General features: G+C 49.5%; 1 protein-coding gene across 2 annotated transcripts; it reads left to right on the top strand.

Moving 5' to 3' along the window:
- The first annotated feature begins 247 nt into the window (after positions 1–247).
- On the top strand, positions 248–20,233 carry RNF122 (ring finger protein 122). Of its 2 annotated transcripts, none has more exons than XM_023214583.1 (6): positions 248–698; positions 8,895–9,051; positions 16,285–16,330; positions 16,591–16,632; positions 18,505–18,587; positions 19,133–20,233. In XM_023214583.1, the coding sequence occupies exons 1-6, from the start codon at positions 674–676 to the stop codon at positions 19,245–19,247; spliced, it is 468 nt and encodes a 155-aa protein (XP_023070351.1). In that variant the 5' UTR covers positions 248–673; the 3' UTR covers positions 19,248–20,233. The 2 variants fall into 2 exon arrangements, with proteins under 2 accessions (XP_023070351.1, XP_023070352.1); XM_023214584.1 differs by having other exon boundaries at positions 18,508–18,587; positions 19,133–20,227.
- The last annotated feature ends 770 nt before the right edge of the window (positions 20,234–21,003 follow it).

The following is a 21,003-nucleotide window of genomic DNA, read 5'->3' as shown; positions in this document are numbered from 1 at the left end:
TAGGCGGGCCCCAACCCCGGGGCATCGCACGACGCAGCTCCCTTCTCTGCAGACGGAAGTTTCCCCAGGCCTGGGAAGACGAAGTGGGAGGGACCCACCGTGCGAAGATCCTCCTAGCTTCCAGGGAAGGGGGGGGCGGGTCTGCAAATAATAGCCGGGGGCAGGAGAAAGGCTCCGATTGGTCAGAGGGCGGGTGACGAACAAGGGGCGGAGTTTTCCTGGGGGGGGGCTAGTGGGGGCAGTAAAAGGGAGGGGGTGTGCACCGCCGGGTGTCAGTTTCGGAACCCCAGCCAGCTCACCTCCGCGCCGCTGAACCAGAGCCGTACCTCCGGCAAAGGTTTTCCCACCTTTGGGCTGAGGGCTTCTGCCGCCCGGGCACCCCCGCCCCGCGGTGCCCCACATTCCCCCAGCCAGGGGCCCTTGGCGCGTGCGCTCCGTGCGGCTCTGCTCCGCGGGACTTTGTTTGTTTCCTCCTGGTCCCTCTTTGTTGGGCTGAACACCGGCCTCGCCAAAGCCCCCCACTCCGGAGGGAGTTCGACTTCTCCAGCAGGGCGGCTGCAGCGCGCTGCCCCGACCCCGCCTGCGGCCCCTCACGCCGGCAGTGCTCCCACCCCGCCTTCCTGGCACCCCGCCTGCGTCCGTTCGCCCTAGGAAGCCAACCGCGACTTCATTGATGCACCCATTCCAGTGGTGTAACGGTGAGTCCCCGGGGCGAGGGCCGAGCCTACGTGGGGCTGCTGGGAGCCGCGGCGCGAGGCGCAAGGTCGGACAGCAGCGCGCTAGTCCTCCCTCGGGAACCAAGTTTCTCCTGAAATGGGACGGTCGAGAAGGCGTCCTGGCGCCCCACTCTGCTCTGCACAGCGCGGAATTTGAAACTATCCAGGTTTCACGCCAGGGCCTGGAAGGGGCCTTCGGACGGGCGGCGGGCCAGGGGCGTGGGAGCCGAGGGGTTCCTGGCCTTTGTGTGGCGGCCCCGCTCTTCTACCCCCTTCCCCTGCCTTTGTGCGCTCAAACTCTGTTCTTTGTTGTGGTTGTTGGAGGAGAATTAAATCCGCGCTCGGGCTGGGATCTCCTAGAGGGAGCTCAAGTTCCCGGCCTGAAACTTTGCAGGCTATTGTAAATATGTATACCGTGCAGCGTGCGGGACGGGGCGCGGGGGTGGCTTCCTCTGGCTTTGTTGGTTTCCCACGGGCTGCTGGCATGGCTTAGTGCCTGTGGAAGACTGGATTAAAGAGTCGCTTTCGGCCGGGCGCGGTGGCTCACGCCCGTAATCCCAGCACTTTGGGAGGCCGAGGCGGGCGGATCACCTGAGGTCGGGAGTTCGAGACCAGCCTAACCAACATGTAGAAACTCCGTCGCTACTAAAAATACAAAATTAGCCGGGCGTGGTGGCGCATGCCTGTAATCCCAGCTACTTGGGAGGCTGAGGCAGGAGAATCGCTTGAACCCGGGAGGTGGAGGTTGCAGTGAGCCAGGATTGTGCCATTACACTCCAGTGGGCAACAAGGGCACTTGTTGCCCAACAATGGGCAACAAGAATGAAACTACATTTAAAAAAAAAAAAAGCCGTTTTCCTGAGTTGATAAACCCTTGCAGAGAGCTCCGCTCCCGGCTGTCCCTGGGATGCCAGGCTGGCCTGGCGGGAGCCGTCCTTTCTGGCCCCAAAGCCGGATTGGGGTGTCTGCTCCTGAGCCCAAGTGAAGGCTGCACCTCCAGACCCGACAACCCCTCGCCCCATTTCTCCCCAGGCCTGGGTGATGCTTCTAAGTTAGTTCATTTCACCTGAGGCTTTTTGGAGGTTCAGGTGATACTGGGTTAGGCTGGAATCTGATTCCTCAGCCAGCTACCCAAATGTAGGTGTTTCCGAGCGGGACACTTCAAAACCTTGGATACTAATCGCCCCCCTGGGGTCCCACTCTCGACCGCGTTGTTCCGATGCTTGGAGAGTTTCTGGGAGACAGAGATGGGAAGCAGCTGGCCTTATCTGTCAGTATGGCAAGCAAGCTAGTTACAAGGGAAAAAAAAATCATTCTTGAGAGTACTTCTGCCAGATCTTGGATTAATTATGTCAAGAGGCTTTGTTTTAAGGCACGGTTTGGGTAGCATGTATACCCCACGTCCCCCCACCCCGCCTTCCTTCTTTTGCTGGTCAGATCTCATTTCCTGAAAATGAACCAAGCCGTATGTGATAGGCGGTTTTGTGGGAGAGGGGGCAGAGGATGGGGGTTGAGGAAGGCCCGTGCATCCTAGCATCTGGGAAAGATTCCCGTTGGCTGGGAAAGAGAAGCAGTTCCCAGATCCCCTGGTCTTTCTTGGCCAGCCCTTGTCTGACGTCATTCCTGCTCCCAGCCTGCCAGATGAGATGAGACATTCTGATGTCAACGCTTTCATAGGTTGGCGGAGACAATGGAACAGAGACTTAGGGAGAAATGAGGCAGCTGTTAGTAACACTGCCCTTTCTGGGCAGCCCCCTTTCATATCAGGTTTTAGACTTGCTTTTTTTTTTTTTTTTTTTTTTTTTAATTTTCTTGAGATGGAGTTTCACTCTTGTTGTCCAGGCTGGAGTGCAATGGTGCGATCTCCGTTCACCACAACCTCCGCCTCCCAGGTTCAAGCGATTCTCCTACCTCAGCTTCCTGAGTAGCTGGGATTACAGGCATGTGCCACCACAGCCGGCTAATTTTGTATTTTTAGTAGAGACGGGGTTTCTCCATGTTGGTCAGGCTGGTCTTGAACTTTTGACCTCAGGTGATCTACCCGCCTCAGCCTCCCAAAGTGCTGGGGTTACAGGTGTGAGCCACCGGACCCAGCCCATTTTAATGTTTTTTTGAGAGAGGATCTCACTCCAACAGCCGTGCTGGAGTGCAGTGGCATGATCATGGCTCACTGCAGCCTCCAACTCCCAGGCTCAAGGGATCCTCCTGCCTTAGCTTTCCAGCATAGCTGTGACCATAGGTGTGTGCCACCACACCTGGCTACTGGCTAATTTTTAATTAGTTAATTTACTTTTACTGATAGGGTTTCACTACATTGCCTATGCTGGTCTTTAACTCCTGGGCTCAAGCAATCTTCCCACCACAGACTCTCAAAATGCCGGAATTACATGCAGGAGCCACCTCGTCTGGCCCTCTTTGCACTTCTTAGAAAAGTGACTGAGAGGGCCGGGCGCGGTGGCTCAAGCCTGTAATCCCATCACTTTGGGAGGCCGAGACGGGCGGATCACGAGGTCAGGAGTTTGAGACCATCCTGGCTAACACGGTGAAACCCCATCTCTACTGAAAAATACAAAAAGCTAGCCGGGCGAGGTGGCGGGCGCCTGTAGTCCCAGCTACACGGGAGGCTGAGGCAGGAGAATGGCGTAAACCCGGGAGGCGGAGCTTGCAGTGAGCTGAGATCCGGCCACTGCACTCCAGCCTGGGCGGCAGAGCAAGACTCCGTCTCAAAAAAAAAAAAAAGTGACTGAGAGATCCTGTCCTTTGACTCCAGTGAAGAAGCAACCCCTCCCCCACCCCTTCAGAAACTACCTGGAGTCCCTCTTTCCTGGGGCTGGTATTCTCTGTCCTTATATAGTTTTAAAGAAAAACCTTACTGCAATGTCAGCTTTTGACCAAGAGACTATTTTGCCATTTCTTTAATAGTAACACAAGCAAATGAACCATCTCCTCTTGACTATGCTCTTCCCACCAACCTCTTTTAACATGTAAAATACCAAGCTCACTGATTCAATCAGTGGGGAGATAAAGGGGAAGCCTTTATCAGACGGGATAAGATGGTGGGGATAAACTGATCAGAAGACTTCCGGGGGGCCATCGTGCTTGTGGAGTGCACAGATATCCTCTGTAATAGCTCTGACCAGGTTCTGCAAGTTCCCAGAACTGGAAACCAAAGGAGGTTTCAGCTCATAAACGGTGCCTGGAAGAACTAAGGCAGATAGGGGGTCAGACCCTCTTGTAACATCAAATACTGCTGAGGAAGGAGGTGAGAAGACAGCTGGGAGCACCGGGTCTCGTTGGAAGGGAAGTCCTAAGGCCCTTTTCCAGCATAGACTGAAGTTTGTCACTCTAGCCAGTCTGCCATGATGTCCTCATGGAAAATTGTTCTTCTTTGACCCACAGAAAGTAAATATTTGGGTGGGAGTGGTGGTGAAAACCACTTTCTCTCTAACCCCTGCTGGAGCCTAGACACAAGGGACTTCCTGTTGAGCAAAGCAAAGTTTAGTAGCTAATTATTTCTTTCATTTCAACTTAATCAAAAAGTCTTTCAGAACAAGAACTTTTACTTTCTGTTTTCCCACAATGTGTAGGTCAGTGCATAAAGCAAGCCCTCAATCATACTCGCTGGTTGACTGGTGATCCATTAGTGGAGTGCAGTTTCTGGGCAGTTTTCCCAAACATCAGTCCTGCTGCTTTGAAGTGGGAGGTTTTGCCAAGGGGACCAGGTTATTTTAAGAAAATGGGGAATTATTTATCTGTTAACTAGTTATTGAGAACAAGCCAAACCCTAGGCTAGGCCGGACACTGGAGAATATACAAAAGTCCAAGTTGGAGTCAGCAAACCTAGGAGGTTCAGACTTTTTTAAAATTTTTCTTGAGATGGAGTCTCGCTCTGTCGCCCAAGCTGGGGTGCAGTGGTACAATCTCAGCTCACTGCAGCCTCTGCCTCCCAGGTTCAACTGATTCTCCTGCCTCAGCCTCTGGAGTAGCTGGGACTACAGGCGTGCACCACCATGCCCAGGTTTTTTGTTTTTTGTTTTTTTTTTTTGAGATGGGAGTCTCTGTTGCCCAGACTAGAGTACAGTGGCGCGATCTCGGCTTACTGCAACCTTCGCTTCCCAGGTTGAAGCAGTTCTCCTGCCTCAGCCTCCCGAGTAGTTGCGATTACGGGCGCCAGATACCACACCCAGCTAATTTTTGTATTTTAGTAGAGATGGGGTTTCACAATATTAGCTAGGTTGGTCTCGAACTCCCGACCTCAGGTGACCTGCCCACCTCGGCCTCCCAAAGTGCTGGGATTACAGGCGTGAGCCACCACGCCTGGCCTGAGCCTCACTTTCTATGGTGAAAATCTTTGTGTCTTTTTTTCCTATGTGGTAAGATCATCTAATCATTCTTCTGTCCTTTTCTTTTCTTTTTTTGAGACAAGGTCTTACTCTATGACCCATGCTAAGTGCAGTGGTGCAATTGTGGCTCACTGCAGCCTCGACCTCTCATACTCGAGTGATTCTCCCATCTCAGCCTCCTGAGTAGCTGGGATTACAGGCACTTACCACCACACTTAGCTAATTTATCATTATTATTATTTGTAGAGGTGGGGTCTTACTATGTTGCCTAGGTTAGTCTTGAACTTCTGGCCTCACATGGTCCTCCTGCCTCAGCCTCCCAAAGTGCTGGGGTTACAAGTGTGAGCCACCACACCCAGTCTGTGCTTTCTTATAATAGTACTTATCATATAATCAATGATTAGTGCACATTTGAGTTACAGTAACTGAATGATGTAAGACAGTTACTGAGTAAGCAGGGGCCAGAACAAATGATGGAGGTCATGAGTGCTGTAGAATTCAAGGAAGAGAGGTTATTGGACTATCACAGGCTTGATGGGCCTCAGAAGAGCGTTTCAGGCAGGGAAAGCTGTGTGAACAAAGGGAAGCAGGTAAAGACAAGGTGGTGCAAGAAATAGTGAAAAAGACTGGCCCACGTGGGGTAGTATTTGAGAACTTTTAAATAGGAAGTTGTGAAGGGACAGGGTGAATGTTTTAGGAGGACTTGAAGCCAGTCATGAGTTTGGAAAATACAAGATCAAAACGACTAGGCGGGGGTAGGGTACAGCGGCTCATGCACTGTAATCCCAGCACTTTCTTGGGAGGCCAAGAGGGGTAGATCACTTGAGGTCAGGTATTCAAGACCAGCCTGTCCATGGTGAAACCTAGTCTCTACTAAAAATACAAAAACTAGCCAGGCGTGGTGGTGTACACTTGTAGTCGTAGCTACTCAGGAGGCTGAGGTAGAAGGATTGCTTGAACCCAGGAGGCGGAGGTTACAGTGAGCCAAGATAGTGCCACTGCACTCTAGCCTGGATGATACAGTGCAAGACTCTGTCTAAAAATAAGAAGAAGAAAAAAAAGCAACCAGGAGGATGTGTCAGGCGTGTGGGGTAAATGAGAGAAGGAACTAGAAACAGGGATGACATCAACTAGGAAACAGTAGGAGGCAATGAGTGTTTGCAATAGGGCTGTGGCAGTAGAATTGGACACAGTCTGAAAGAGGTTTGAATGGAGGCTCGTTGTATACTCATCAGTAAGGGATGAAGAGGACTGATGTCCAAGTTGACTTCAGTCTTTCAAGCCAGCGTTGTGCTAAGTTGTGGTAGCACTGGTCATTAGCGTATAGAATTCTGTGGCTTGTGAATGCATCCTGGCTCCTAACCAAGATGTCAGGAAAGTGCCTGGAACCCAAGGCCTGGGTACAGAAAACCCTTTGGAGCTGGGCTTTCCTAGCTATTTGACTGTGGGCGGGTTGCTAAATGACTGAGTCTTTTTCCCCTTGGTGGGGGAAGTAACCTTTACTGTGGCAGTACAAAGATTAAATTGATAGCATGAGAATATGCTTAGGATGTAGCAGGTGGACAGCAAATTCCAGCTCTCTCATTCATCAAGGACTCCTCTCTTTCCCTTTCCTTTCTGCCATCCTCAGCCATTTTACTTTTCTTTTGTGTTTTTTTTTTTTAGATGGAGTCTTTCCCTGTCTCCCAGGCTGGAGTACAGTGGCACGATGTCGGCTCACTTGCACCCTCTGCCTCCCAGGTTCAAGTGATTCTCCTGCCTCAACCTCTGGAGTAGCTGGGATTACAGATGTGTGCAACCATGCCCAGCTAATTTTTTAATAGAGATAGGGTTTCACCATGTTGGCCAGGCTAATCTCAAACTCCTGACCTCAAGCCATCCACCCACCTCAGGCTCCCAAAGTACTGGGATTACAGGCGTGAGCCACCAGCCACCATGCCTGGTCAAGTCATTTGACTTTCTACTGGGCTGCTCTCTTTCCAGCTACAGCTTGACTATCACAATTCTAGGTGTCTCTGAGAGACATGATCACCCCCCCCCCCCCCCCCCCCCCGGCTATGACTATAGCTTCATGCCTATAGTCCCAGCACTTTGTGGGGCTGAGGCAGGAGAATCTCGTTGAGGCCAGGACTTGGAGGCTACAGTGAGGCATGTTTACACCACTGCACTCTAGCTTGCAGGGACAGAGTGAGACCTTGTCTCCAAAAACAAATGAAGTTCCTTTTCCAGCAGATCTCTTTGTTTCTTTGCTCAGAACCTGGTCACATACCCACCTGAACATCAAATACTGGCAAGGGGGAAAGGGAGAAGTGACTGTCATGATGGGTAGGCCAGTCAGTATTTATCCCTGAGTCCTGTGAGAAGGGATGCATCTAGTGGCTGGCCAGTGCTTTTCAAACTGAATGTGCAGGAGAATCACCTGAGGAGCTTGTTAAAACGTAGGTCCTGGCTGAGTGCCGTGGCACATACCTGTAATCCCAGCACCTTGGGAGTCCAAGGTGGGTGGATCGCCTGAGGTCAAGAGTTCAAGACCAGCCTGGGCAACATGGTGAAACCCCATCTCTACTAAAAATTCAAAAATTAGCCAGGCATGGTGGCGTGCGCCTATAATCCCAGCTACTCGGGAGGCTGAGGCAGGAGAATCTGGGATTCTTGAACCTGGGAGGCAGGGGTTGCAGTGAGCCGAGATCGCGCCATTGCCCTCCAGCCTGGGCAACAGAGCGAGACTCTGTTTCAAAAAAAAAAAAAAAAAAAGCATAGGTCCTGATTCATTTAGGCCGGGATGGACCCGAGAGTGTGTGTTTCTAAAAAGCTCCCAGAGGATGCTGTTGCCATTGGGACTGCACATTGAGGCTTTGAGTAGAAAGAGGGAAGGTGACCACAGTAAGGGAAGTTGCAACCTCCTCCCCACCCCCATCGCCACTTTCTGGAATGCTGGCCCAGGACTTGGAGTGAACAATTTCTATTCTAGTCCTGGCACAGCTTGTCTTCTGGAGCAGGTGGCTTAATAATGACAAATGACCTTTGCAATTGTCCTTTGCAATTTATAAAGCATATTTTCTTACACACTCATTTTCAGTCCTCTCTCTATTTTGCTTGTTTTTATATAACAAAGTGAAGCTTAGAGGTAACTTCTTAAAGGTCATATGGCTAGCTAGGGAGGGGGGAGTTGGAACCCAAATAATAATTTCTCAGCTAAGGCTATATGGGTTCTGACCTGATAGAATTAAGTTCTCCAGTTTCTGCTCATTGCCTAAATTCTTTTTTTTTCTTTTTTTTTTTTTAATAGAGATTGGGTCTCAACGCTGTCACCCAGGCTGGTGTGCAGTGGTGTAATCACTGATCATTGCAGCCTTGTATTCCTGGGCTCAAGCGATCCTCCCACCTCAGCTTCCTGAGTAGCTAGCGGGGACTACATGGTAGTACATGCGCTACCATGGCCACCTAATTTTTGTATTATTTTTTGTAGAGATGGGGTCTTGTGTGTTGCCCAGGCTGGTCTTGAAGTCTTGGCCTCGAGAGATCACCTGCCTCAGCCTCTCCAAAGTGCTGGGATTACAGGCGTGAGCCATCGCACCCGGCTTGCCTGAATTTATTATCTCTTAGATGGGGATATTGTTTTAAGTATTTTGGATAGTATTCAATTTTGTAGATCAGATGTACTCAAGATTACATAGCTAGTAAGTGTTAGAACTAGGATATAAAACTGGAGCCACTGAATCTGAGGCTTAGGTGCCCGGAGCCTGCCAGTTATTTCTATCCTGCTGACACAGTGCCATCAGCCCAGCAGTACATTTCCAACCCTAATGATTTTTTTTTCCCTCTCCCTTTGCAGGGTGTTTCTGTGGCCTGGGACTGGTTAGCACCAACAAGTCCTGCTCCATGCCACCCATCAGTTTCCAAGACCTTCCGCTCAACATCTATATGGTCATCTTCGGCACGGGCATTTTTGTCTTCATGCTCAGCCTTATCTTCTGCTGCTATTTTATCAGGTACGTGGATCCCTGGCTGAGCGGGGTGGGAGTCCAGCAGGAGGGAGGAGACCAGGGCTGTGGGGTAAGGTGAGCAAGGATCCCACAGCAGAGTCACCGGTCTTATACTGGAGGCACTGCTTTGAGGACATGGCTGAGCCTGCTTTTCTCTAGGCCCCTGAGGGTCTGGTGTTTCTATTTACATCAGCCTATCAAGTTGTTCCTGAACATATAAGGTCACCACGGGTTGGGCTGCATCCCACCACCTCGCCAGTTATTCTAAGGTTGCCTAGAATTTCTGTGTGACTGAGTCATAAAGTTAGCCGTCCTTTCCTTGTCTGTCTGTCTCTCTTCCTACTCATGCCCTTTGGGTGGTCGGGAATAGGTGGGCATCAGTTATGCCAGCATCATGTTCCTTTGCCCTCCTGGGACCTGTTGTTAGCCCTCCAGATACTAATATTAGGAAGCAAGCCAGTGTCTAGAGAGCTACTTGGGGTTTTGTTTTGTTTTGTTTTGTTTTTTTGAGATGCTCAGGCTGGAGTACAGTAGTGCGATCTCAGCTTACCGCAACCTTCACCTCCCGGGTTCAAGCAATTCTCCTGCCTCAGCCTCCCAAGTAGCTGGGATTACAGGCGCATGCCATCATGCCTGGCTAATTGTTGTATTTTTAGTAGAGATGGGGTTTCACCGTGTTGACCAGGCTGGTCTCGAACTCCTGACCTCAAGTGATCCACCCACCTCAGCCTCCCAAAGTGCTGAGATTACAGGCATGAGCCACCACACCCAGCCAGAGCTACTTGTTTATTCTGCCTTATAAGCTCTTATTTTTAAGAGTGGAAAAAAATAAAACCAAAACAAACCTAAAGAACTGTCATTTATTCTTAATTGCTTAGGGATCCAGAGGAAGACCTGGAGTTTGGCAGGGCTCTTCACACTCCAGGAATGCTTTCTGTCTCCTGCTGAAGGACTTGGGAACTAGTGGCTGGTTTTTTTTGTTTTTTGGTTTTTGTTTTTTGAGATGGTGTCTCACTTCATCACCCAGGCTGGAGTGCAGTGGCAGTCTTGGCTCACTGCAACCCCTACTTCCTGGGTTAAAGCGATTCTCCTGCCTCAGCCTCCCTAAGAGCTGGAATTACGGGTGCATGCCTAGCTAATTTTTATTTTTAGTAGAGACGGGGTTTTGCCATGTTGGCCAGGCTTGTCTCGAACTCCTGACCTCAAGTCCAAGTCATCCACCCGCCTCGGCCTCCCAAAGTGCTGGGATTACAGGCATGAACCCTCGTGCTTAGCCTCTGGTGGCTGTTTTCTATAAAAAATTTTGAGCATGACTGGTATTTAGAATGGGAATCAAAGTAGTAGTGTTTCTGACTGGCGTTTACTGTTGGCATTGACAATTCCTCATTGTGTGGGACTCTTCTGTGCTTTGGAGAATATTGAACATCCCTGGCCAGTAGGGCATGCTAGTAGTCTTTAGGGCCATTGTGGCCATCAGCTGTCTCCCCCGCCACCCACACATTACCAGATGCTTGGGTAGACATCAGCTGGAGTCTGGGCTGGTGACAGGTCAAATAATTTAAGAAGATTAAATTAAGATTAAGGAAAAGGAAAAGGCTTTGCTGGCTTTATTCCTAAAATGCCCTTCTGGGTTTGAGTGCTTTGCTGGAAGGCAGCTACAAGAGAGGCAGGTACTAGTCCATCTTCCCCAAGGCTGGAAGAACTCCCTCTAAGAAGGGGAAGTGCCGTCAGGCACATCTCCCCACCACTCCCAGGTGCTACCTTGGACGTGTTCTTTCTCAGAACTTTTCACATAGGTCCCTGAAACTGGAATTTTCCATGTAAAAATCTATGCAGAAGAGATACTGGTTTATCTTCCCTCTTGTACAATTAGGTCTGAAGATTGCATCTAACCATTAAGTGGAGGTAAGGGTAGATTTCTGGTATCTCTTCTCTCTTCCTGTCTCCTCCCCTTTCCTGAAGGCTGTTTTTTTCCTCAAATTCTTCCCGACCACCAGCCTCCCAACTCCCGCACCGCCGTGTTAAGCAATTCACACTTAAATCCTGGAGACAGAGGATGAAGATATACCAAATACCAAAGATTTCTTTATGATGAGGCTGAGAGGGGTTTGTAAAACCAACTCTCTTTGTTCCCTTTCCTCCCTGCTCCCCTTGCCCACCACACACACACACACACAGAGGCATACATATGCCAAGCAGCAAAGGGCTTCAAGAGACCATCTAGGCCAGGCATCATGCCCTTACCTGTAATTGTAGCACTTTAGGAGGTCAAGGCAGGAGAGTCGCTTGAGTCCAGGAGTTTGAAAGCAGCCTGGGGAACAAAACTCCATCTCTACAAAAATGACCTAGAGAAAATTACTCTGGGCTAGGAAGTGGGTGACCAGGGTTCATTTCCTAAATCAACCAATAATAGGTGTGACCTTAGGTTTTCTTTTTTTTTTTTTTTATTTTTTGAGACAAGGTCTTGCTCTGTCGCTCAGGCTGGAGTGCAGTTGTGAGATCCCGGCCCACTGCAACCTCCACCTCCCGGGCCCAAGCCATCCTCCCAGCTCAGTCTCCCAAGTACAGGCGTGTGCCACCATGCCCGACTAATGTGTTGATTTTTTGTAGATAATTTTTTTATTTTTTTTGTAGCGATGAGGTTTCACCACATGACCCAAGGTGATCTCAAACTCCTGAGTTCAAGCCATCTGCCTGCCTCAGCCTCCCAAAGTGCTGGGATTACAGGCGTGAGCCACAGTGCCTGGCCTTTAGCCACTCTTTACCAAGGACTTTCCATAGGCCAGCCATTGTGGTCACCATTTTATAAACCATTTAGCTCACTTAATCCTCAGTTTAGGTATTAGCCCACTTTATAAATGAGGAACTTCATGCTCAGACAGTTTAGGATCTGCCCAAGGTGATACATAGAGGAAGATACAGAGGTGGACAAGTCTGGTAGCAGTGAGCTAGGGTCTTGCCGAGTCCTTCCAAGTGTTTGCCTTTTGAGTCGTATTCCTTGAAGTAGAGGAGTTGCTGTAGGCTCCACGGCCACCCGCTTGCAGGTCAGGGTCAGATCTCGCAGAAGGACAGGCTGGAGAGCTATGGATTGCTGATTTCTTTTTCTTTGGCTATAGTCAAAGAACAGAACAGGGCCGGGCATGGTGGCTCACGCCTGTAATCTCAGCATTTTGGGAGGCTGAGGCAGGTGGATCACCTGAGATCAGGAGTTTGAGACTGGCCTGACCAACATGGTGAAACCCCGTCTGTACTGAAAATACAAAAATTAGCTGGCTACGGTGGCAGGCGCCTATAATCCCAGCTACTTGGGAGGCTGAGGCAGGAGAATCGCTTGAACCCAGGAAGTAGAGGTTGCAGTGAGCTAAGATCATGCCATTGCACTCCAACCTGGGCAACAAGAGTGAAACTCCATCTAAAACACACACACACACACACACACACACACACACACACACACACAAAACAGAACAGTAACCACATGATGCTAAAAGCTGCCCCCACTGTGGTGCTACTCAGCACCACCTGTTCCTTCAGTAATCTGCTCCTTCGTCACCCTGCCCTGTTCTGTAGCCTGCCTGAAGCCTGCTGACCCTGAAGTTTCACAGTCCCAGAGGCTCACTGGTACATGGTAGCCTGTGAATGTCTATATATAGAAAGACACACAGGCTCAGAAACCACCACTTCCTCTCCCTGCTTCTCGGTTTCCTCCTCAGCCAAAATAGGCCTCACTGCTCCTGACCTGGTGAGCTCAGCAGCCAAGGCCAGCCCCTCGCTCATTCTTTCCCCTCTCTCAGAGCTGACCTCTGCCCTACACAGGAATGGAGGGGCCGGGGAAATACAAATAGGCAGGAAGGGAAACATTATTTTCAGGACCTGGATGCATTGTTTGTTCTAAAAGGGAAAAGAGGAAAGGGAGAGCCACTGGCAGCGGCTAGAAATGGTCTCATTGAAATCGGGGTATTTTTAGTTGCTGTGCTCACCCAACAGCTGAGAAGGCCACCTGTCCAGACTGGTTGGTACTAGGCCCCCAGCTGGGATTGCCCAGGGTTTTTGCTTTTTACTCTATTTTCCTTGCAAGCTTTTCGACCACATTTCATCATGATCTCATCCTTTCTGAGCTGAAATCTACACTCAGGATGAGGGGGCAGCTCTGAAGCTTCCCTGTTCTGAGTTTTGGAGGATCCCTGGGCAAAATCACTGAAGGATCCAGCCAGACAAGAGGCATGAGGGGTGGAGAAGTGGTATTCTAGGTGCCTGGGGTACAGAAAACAGAAAAAAACAGCGTCTACTACATAAGTATAGCCACGTTGCAGGTGAGACATTAGTGCCTCAAAGATGCATAGCAGTCCCTCATTCCCCAGACAGTTGAAAACACTGGCTTTTCACCACTTCCTTATTTACTCTGCACGTACCTCATAACAGAGCAACAGTGTCTTTCTCCCTCAAGGTGGCTGTGAGCTCCCTGTCCATGGGAACACTTCCTTTCCACCTCAGCTGAACCCAGTGTCAGTCAAACAACAGTAGCCACCTAAGCGTTGGGTATGTCCTGCCCTGCTCATTTGGAAATTGGGACAGAGACACATGTGTATGTACAAAGACCTTTTCTGGACCAAGGAGCTGTCTGCAAAGTAAAGGATGGGACAGTGGGAGCCTTGCTTAGGCCTTTAGCCCAGCCCTGCATTAAGCAGAAAGGATATTGTTGGGAGAAGGGGGAGGGGAGGGGATGGTGGATGTGCTGCCCTAGCGCCCAGGCCTGTGGCATGAGTCCACTTGGACTGGAACTCTCAAGAGGCTCCAGGAACATGAACCTCGCCAGGTCACCTGACTTCCCATTAGGAACAACGGAGGAGGCTGGCAGCCTGATCTTATCTGTCCTGCACTGTGTTGTGGGCCTGGCTCTGCCCCCATCTTCTGCCTCTTTCATCACCCAGGCAGCAGCTTTAGCTTCTCACCACACCATCTTCCACTGGGGCTCTTTGTGACTGGAGCCTCCCTTTTTTTGACTTGGGTCAGCCATCCATCTATCCACTCATTTGTTTATTTATTAAAAAAAGCTTTTTTGACAGCGTCTCACTCCGTTGTCCAGCCTGGAGTGCAGTGGGGGCAATCCTAGCTCATTGTAACCTCTGAACTCTTGGGCTCAAGTGACCCTTCTGCCTCAGCCCCCCGCAAGTAGCCAGGACTACAGACATGCACCACCATACCCGGCTAATTTTCTTTTGTTTATTTATTTTTGAAGAGACAAGTTCTCTCTGTATCACCCAGGCTGGTCTCAAGCTCCTGACCTCAAGCCGTCTGCCTGACTTGGCATTATTCTTTATTTCTGTTTTCAGCCATTTAAGAATAAAAACCACTCTTAGGCTGTGGACCCTGCAAAAACAAGTAGTGAGCTAGATTTGGTCGTCAGACTGAAGTTTCCCGCTTCTCCTGGCTTGCTGGGTTTCTGTGTTTCCTTCCACATAACCGAGGACTATGTTAAGAAGTGATCACCAGGAAAAGCCCCATAAGGTTCCCCCATAGCACACATACAGGAGGCTGTGGGTTTTTTTTTCTTTTTTTTTGAGACAGGGTCTTGCTCGTCACCCAGGCTGGAGTGCAGTGGTGCGATCTCTGCTAACTGCAACCTTCGCCTCCTGGGTTCAAGAGATTCTCATGCCTCAGCCCCCAACTAGCTGGGATTACAGGTACATGCCACCATGCCGTGTGAATTGCCCTATGAATTTTTGTATATTTTGTAGAGTTGGGGTTTTGCCATGTTGCCCAGGCTGGTCTCAAACTCCTGAGCTCAAGCAATCCGCCCACTTCAGCCTCCCAAAATGCTGGGATTACAGGCATGAGCCATCCCACCCAACCCACATACAGGAGGCATTCTAAAGCTACCCGCAGAGTTCAGCATGGAAGATCCTCCACCCCTTCCTTGAAAATAATATGGCACCAAAGCCAGTGTATAATTATGGTCTCGGCCATTTACACAGCAAGCCATTCAGAGTTATAAACTTAATAAAAGGTAGGGTGTGTCCCAGGACCAGATCAGATTCTCAGGACTATGATGTATTCCACCTGATTGGGGAACAGACCACATTATATGGTAAAGAGCTTGGACTCTGTCATCACACCAACTTTGATTCACATCCAGACTCTGCTACCAATTAGCTCTGTGATGTTTGGGCAAATAAATTCACTTCTTTGAGCTTCATTTTTCTTTTTCTTTTTTTATTTTTTTTGAGACAGAGTTTCACTCTTGTTGCCCAGGCTGAAATGCAATGGCGCAGTCTCGGCTCACTGCAACCTCCATCTCCCGGGTTCAAGCTATTCTCCTGCCTCAGTCTCCTGAGTAGCTGGGATTACAGGCATGCCACCACGCCCGGCTCATTTTGTATTTTTGGTAGAGACGGGGTTTCACCATGTTGGCCAGACTGGTCTTGAACTCCTGACCTCAAGTGATCCACCTGCCTTGGCCTCCCAAAGTGCTGTGATTACAGGCATGAGCCACCGCACCCAGCCAGGCTTTATTTTTCTTACCTATAAAAGCGAAGGTATCTCACTGTTAGAGTTTGAAATCGTTAACATATATGAATATGTTAAGTGTCCCAGCGACACATAGCAAGTGCTTCATAACCGTTATATTATGCTATTGCCATTAGAAATGGCATGCCATGTTTTGGCCATTGAGAGTCAGCCCGTATGCAGGCCACCAGCTTAAAATGAAAAGCAGAAAACAAAGGAGGCATCGTCTGTGTTGTCTGGCACAGTGAAGGGAAGAGTGTGCTTTGGTTCCAGAATACTTAGGTTCTCCGTGTGGAAAATTCCCCAGGGTCAACAGAGACTTATTTATCCTGGCTTAACAGAAATAACCCTTTTATGCTTATCTGTCTAACTTCTGCACACTCAGTAAACACAGTGTTGATTTCTATACAGTTTGGGTGACTGAAGGAATTTGCCGACCAGAAAAAGGCAGGGTGAGTGAATGAGCTATTTGGTGGTGCTGTGCTGGAGAGTCCCCCAATCTGTGGATGAGACCTGGTGGTGAATTTTGAGGCTGTCAAACCCGAGTAAGAGTCTTAGTGCTTCATCAACCCTTGTTGGCCCGCATAGGTCCAAAGTATGCCCTGTGGTGTGTATGGGACAAGCACCCCTGCCTGCCCTCCGAAGAATGCCCAGGCAGCCAACCAGCCTCTCCTGCTTTGAATCGTTCTGTTTAACATGCTTTCTCCAATTTTTTTTTTCTCTTTCCCCCAGCAAACTCCGGAACCAGGCACAGAGTGAGCGATACGGATATAAGGAGGTAAAGTGCTGTGTATTCCCCCAGAAGCTTCCTTCTCTGCCTGACCTGATAGGAAGAGGCAAAGAGGGCAGGCTCAGGCTCGCCTGGGCAGGAATCCCCCTGGCCTCACCTCTGGGCCTCCCTGAGGCTAACCCCCTTCAGTGTCTGAAGTCTGGCTTGCCCCAGGCAGTCCAGGGGACTCCCTTCATTGGTTGATACTACCTGGCTGGCCCCAGTGGTTGGTTTATTCTTCAGACATCATGCCTCCTCTTTCTTTTCAGGTGGTGCTTAGAGGTGATGCCAAGAAGTTACAATTGTATGGGGTAAGTGTGCCAGGAGAGTGTGCAGGAGGGCCCCCACAGGTGAGGCAGACAGCACCTCCCTCCAGCTCTCAGCCTGGACGCTTTTCAGAAAACTGCTTAGTCTATGCTTTCATATCTCCTTTGGCCAAATAATAGACACATCTCAGCAAGTAATTAACATGTTGAATTGATTACATCTGGAACAGCCTCAGGCAGAAGACATGAAGGGTCACAGAAGGGTTTAGATGAGTAGTGCCCCACGGCCCCAGGAATCCCACAATGCATAGTTTTTACCAGGAGGATGGTCACACCCTTTTATGCCATAGACAGAATTCAGCTAACTTTCCCTGTGTTCAGCCCCTATGTCCTGGTTGTTACCATAGAAAATGAGGTCCTTTTACCTTTGTGTATACCCCATCTTAACAGACTAGAACTGACTAGTGTGTTGATTCCCGTGGCTCTCCCATTTCTCTCCCACCAGATTCTCACCCATACACCAATTCTTTGAGTCCCCTCAACTCTGACTTGAGGAATCAGTTATATCCTATTCCTTTCCTACCTATGCCTCTAAGGTCACCTAACCCATTTCCCAAGCCTCCTGATCATGACCACAGACACTTCTGCTCTGAGCATGTTTGTGGTTGTCTGGGAGCGGGGAGGATCACAGTTCCACAAAACACGAGACCGCCTAGACATGGCCTCATTTTGTCTGTTATGCCTCAGCAAGTGCAGGTGTTTCCCAAGCCCTTCTCTAGGAGAATAATTCAACTGAGATCAAGGGAGTTAATATGTAGGGATGTGGGAAGTCTGGATTTAAAGACTGTAACTGGGCCGGGCGTGGTGGCTCATGCCTATAATCCCAGCACTTTGGGAGGCCGAGGTGGGTGACTCACCTGAGGTCAGGAGTTCGAGACCAGCCTGACCAACATGGTGAAACCCCATCTATACTAAAAATACAGAATTGGCTGGGTGTGGTGGCGCATGCCTGTAACCCCAGCTGCTTGGGAGGCTGAGGCAATTGCTTGAATCTGGGAGGTGGAGGTTGTGGTGAGCCGAGATTGCGCTGTTGCACTCCAGCCTGGGCAAGAAGAGTGAAACTCCATCTCAAAAAAAAAGAGAAAAGAACATAACTGATCACATATACCATGCCCCCATCCTTACCTCTGGTTGGTATTAAGTGCCACCTCACCAAATGTGTTGGGCAAGAAAGGGTCGAAAACCATTCTTTTTTTTTTTTTTTTTTTTTTTGAGATGGAGTCTCGCTCTATCACCCAGGCTGGAGTGCAGTGGTGCGATCTCGGCTCACTGCAAGCTCCATCTCCCAGGTTCACGCCATTCTCCTGCCTCAGCCTCCCGAGTAGCTGGGACTACAGGCTCCTGCCACCATGCCCGGCTAATTTTTTGTATTTTTAGTAGAGACAGGGTTTCACCATGTTAGCCAGTATGGTCTCAATCTCCTGACCTCATGATCCACCCGCCTCGGCCTCCCGAAGTGCTGGGATTACAGGCGCGAGCCACCGCGCCCGGCCAAAAACCATTTTATTAGGACAGTACTTTCCAGTGCAGTGGAAACTTCTGTGATAATAAGAATGTTCTTTATTCGCACCATTCAATGTGGAAACCATTAGCACCATGTGGTTGCTGAGCACTTGAAATGTGGTGAGTGTAACTGAGGGATTGAATTTATAATTTCATCTAATTTTGGTTAATTTAAATTTAAACAGCCACATGTGGTTAATGACTACCATGCCATCAATACAGTTTTGTAAAGGATGGCTAAAAAGTTTCCCTGCCTTGTAGAACAGACTGGGCTAGAGCTTAGTTTTCTTGTCTGGTGATGAATGAATGAGATGCTTCCCCAGTTTCCTCACACACCTGCTCCTTTCTCTGCAGCAGACATGCGCAGTCTGTCTGGAAGACTTCAAGGGGAAGGATGAGTTAGGCGTGCTCCCGTGCCAACACGCCTTTCACCGGAAGTAAGTGGGAATGTGTCTAGGGTGCCTGTCAAAGGAGAAATAATCAGGGGTCATCTTCCGGAACCTTCCAGTCTCTGCCACTTTCTATTTACCCCTTGCCAGTGATGTCCCTGGTCCTGCGTGAACACAGAGCAAAGCCCAGGGGGATTAGGTTGGGACAGGTATAGGGATATTCTTCTGTTGTTTTTTTTGAGATGGAGTTTTGCTCTTGTTGCCTAGGCTGGAGTGCAATGGTGCGATCTCAGCTCACTGCAACCTCTGCCTCCCAGGATCAAGCAATTCTCCTGCCTCAGCCTCCCAAGTAGCTGGGATTACAGGTGCCTGCCACCATGCCTGGCTAATTTTTGTATTTTTAGTATAGATGGGGTTTCACCATGTTGGCCAGGCAGGTCTCGAACTCCTGACCTCAGGTGATACACCTGCCTCAGCCTCCCAAAGTGCTAGGATTACAGGTGTGAGCCACCACGGGATATTCTTGTTTCGAGAGACAACTGGAGCAGTGTGGTCTGTCTTGTTAGAGATTACCGTTCTTCATTTGTTCCCAGGTGTCTGGTGAAATGGCTGGAAGTTCGCTGTGTCTGCCCCATGTGTAACAAGCCCATTGCTGGGCCCTCAGAGGCCACGCAGAACATTGGGATTCTATTGGATGAACTGGTGTGAGTGCTGCCACTACACCGAGACCTGGAGAAGACCTCTTGCCTCATGGATGCCTGGTCCCTCTGCACAGCTCCAGCCAACAGGACTGTAGGGTGATGATGATCACTTTCCCAGTGATGGGAAGGGTGGTCTAGGGCTGGGTTTCCACCCTCAGTTCGAGACCAGTGCCAGACGTGCCCCCACTTCCTGCCTCCTGAAGCCTTCTTCCCTGCTACTCCATGCTGGTGGCCTCTCCCATCAAGACCACTGTCTCCCGGTACTGGACTATCTACCTGCCTTGTCCCTGTAATGGGGGGAGGCATTCACCCCGATCAAGAACATGGAGAACATCCTCTTTCAAGGCTCCCCTTAGGAGGATGAGCTGCCCTGATCCAGAAAGGATGAGATGGGCTCTGCCCTCTCTACAACCTTCCCTCCCTTCCCACTCCTTCCAGAGGAAGATTAGAAGGGAAGGAAGGAAAGATCAGGGAACCAAGCGCCTCCACGGGAGGCAAGGGAGGCTCTGTAGAAACCAGAAGAGCAGGGACATAAAGGAAAATGTCAATGTTTACAAGGGACCTATGGAAACAAAGGCTGGCCGTCGCCGGCTGACTCCAGGGTAAGAGAGGGCCCGTCCCCTGCCAGGACCCACGGTGCTATCCATTCAATCTCTTCCTCAGTTAATCTCGGAGCTTCCTAGTCTATGTTGAGGTTTGCGGGCCCCTCTAGAGGAGGGCTAGTTCTATGCTTAAATTGATTCCCAGGGGCCTTTTTTTTTTTTTGGATCAAAAGGGGTGTGGGGATGGGGGTGTCTACGGTTAAGCAACAGATACCTCCTTCCCTTTGTAAATAGTATTTTTTTACTTCATCCTCACCACTCAGGCTTTAGATATGAAATCCCCAGAATGGAAGGGGGTGGGGATTTTCTATTCCTCCCTGGAGTGGGTGAGGGTGGAAGAAAGTTACATATTTAAAGAAAAATAAATTTAATAACAAGTTTCTCTAACCTACTTTTGCTTGTGGTTGTGGCTGCCTGGCCCTTTTCTGCCAATAGAGGGGAAAAAGTTCTCGAATTGCCTCTTCTCACTTCCCCATACCCAAATCAAACACACACACACACATTCCTGATCCTTTTTAAATTTCTTTATCTTTTTGAGGCAGGGTCTCACTCTGTCATCGAGGTTGGAGCGTAGTGGCATGATCACAGATCACTGCACCCTCCCCGGCTCAAGTGATTCTCCCACCTAACTTCCCAAATAGCTGGGACCACAGGCGTGTGCCACATGCCTGGCTAATTCTCTAACATTTTTTGTAGAGACTAGGTCTCCCTGTGTTGCCCAGGCTGGTCTTTAACTCCTTGCCTCAAGCAATCCTCCCACCTCAGCCACCCACAGTGCTAGGATTACAGGTGTGAGCCACTGCACTCAGCCTAAAAGTTCCTAATCCTTAAGAACAAAAATCGATCTTAGATTATTAGCTGAACAATATATGTTAGGATTAACACTAAGGTACATTAAGACCTTGCTAAACCAGACCTTGCTAGACCTTGCTCTGTCTCATTTGTAGCATATTTTTAAAGGAAGTCAATATTTTCAGTCACAGCATTCCATCAACTAAGACTTGAAACTAAGAATTCTCCTTGTAATTCAAGCAATTGTCAGTGCCCTTAACACAACTAGTCACAACTAAAAAGGTCTAGATGGCTACCATACAGGCTTTGATCTTTTTTGTTGGTTTTGTGGTGACAGTCTCTGGAGTGCAGTGGTGCAATCCCGGCTCA

This window comes from Piliocolobus tephrosceles, chromosome 7 (genome assembly GCF_002776525.5).
Source record: "Piliocolobus tephrosceles isolate RC106 chromosome 7, ASM277652v3, whole genome shotgun sequence".
Taxonomy (NCBI): domain Eukaryota; kingdom Metazoa; phylum Chordata; class Mammalia; order Primates; family Cercopithecidae; genus Piliocolobus; species Piliocolobus tephrosceles.
Note: the sequence above shows the minus strand (reverse complement) of the source record. Positions and strands in the feature narration are given on the sequence as shown.

Bases quoted from the DNA above. Each gene is read 5' to 3' on its own strand.
- RNF122 (XM_023214583.1), top strand. From the start codon at position 674: ATGCACCCATTCCAGTGGTGTAACG. The intron at 699-8,894 runs GTGAGTCCCCGG...CTCCCTTTGCAG, and splicing joins CCCATTCCAGTGGTGTAACG to GGTGTTTCTGTGGCCTGGGA. The intron at 16,633-18,504 runs GTAAGTGTGCCA...CTTTCTCTGCAG, and splicing joins AGAAGTTACAATTGTATGGG to CAGACATGCGCAGTCTGTCT.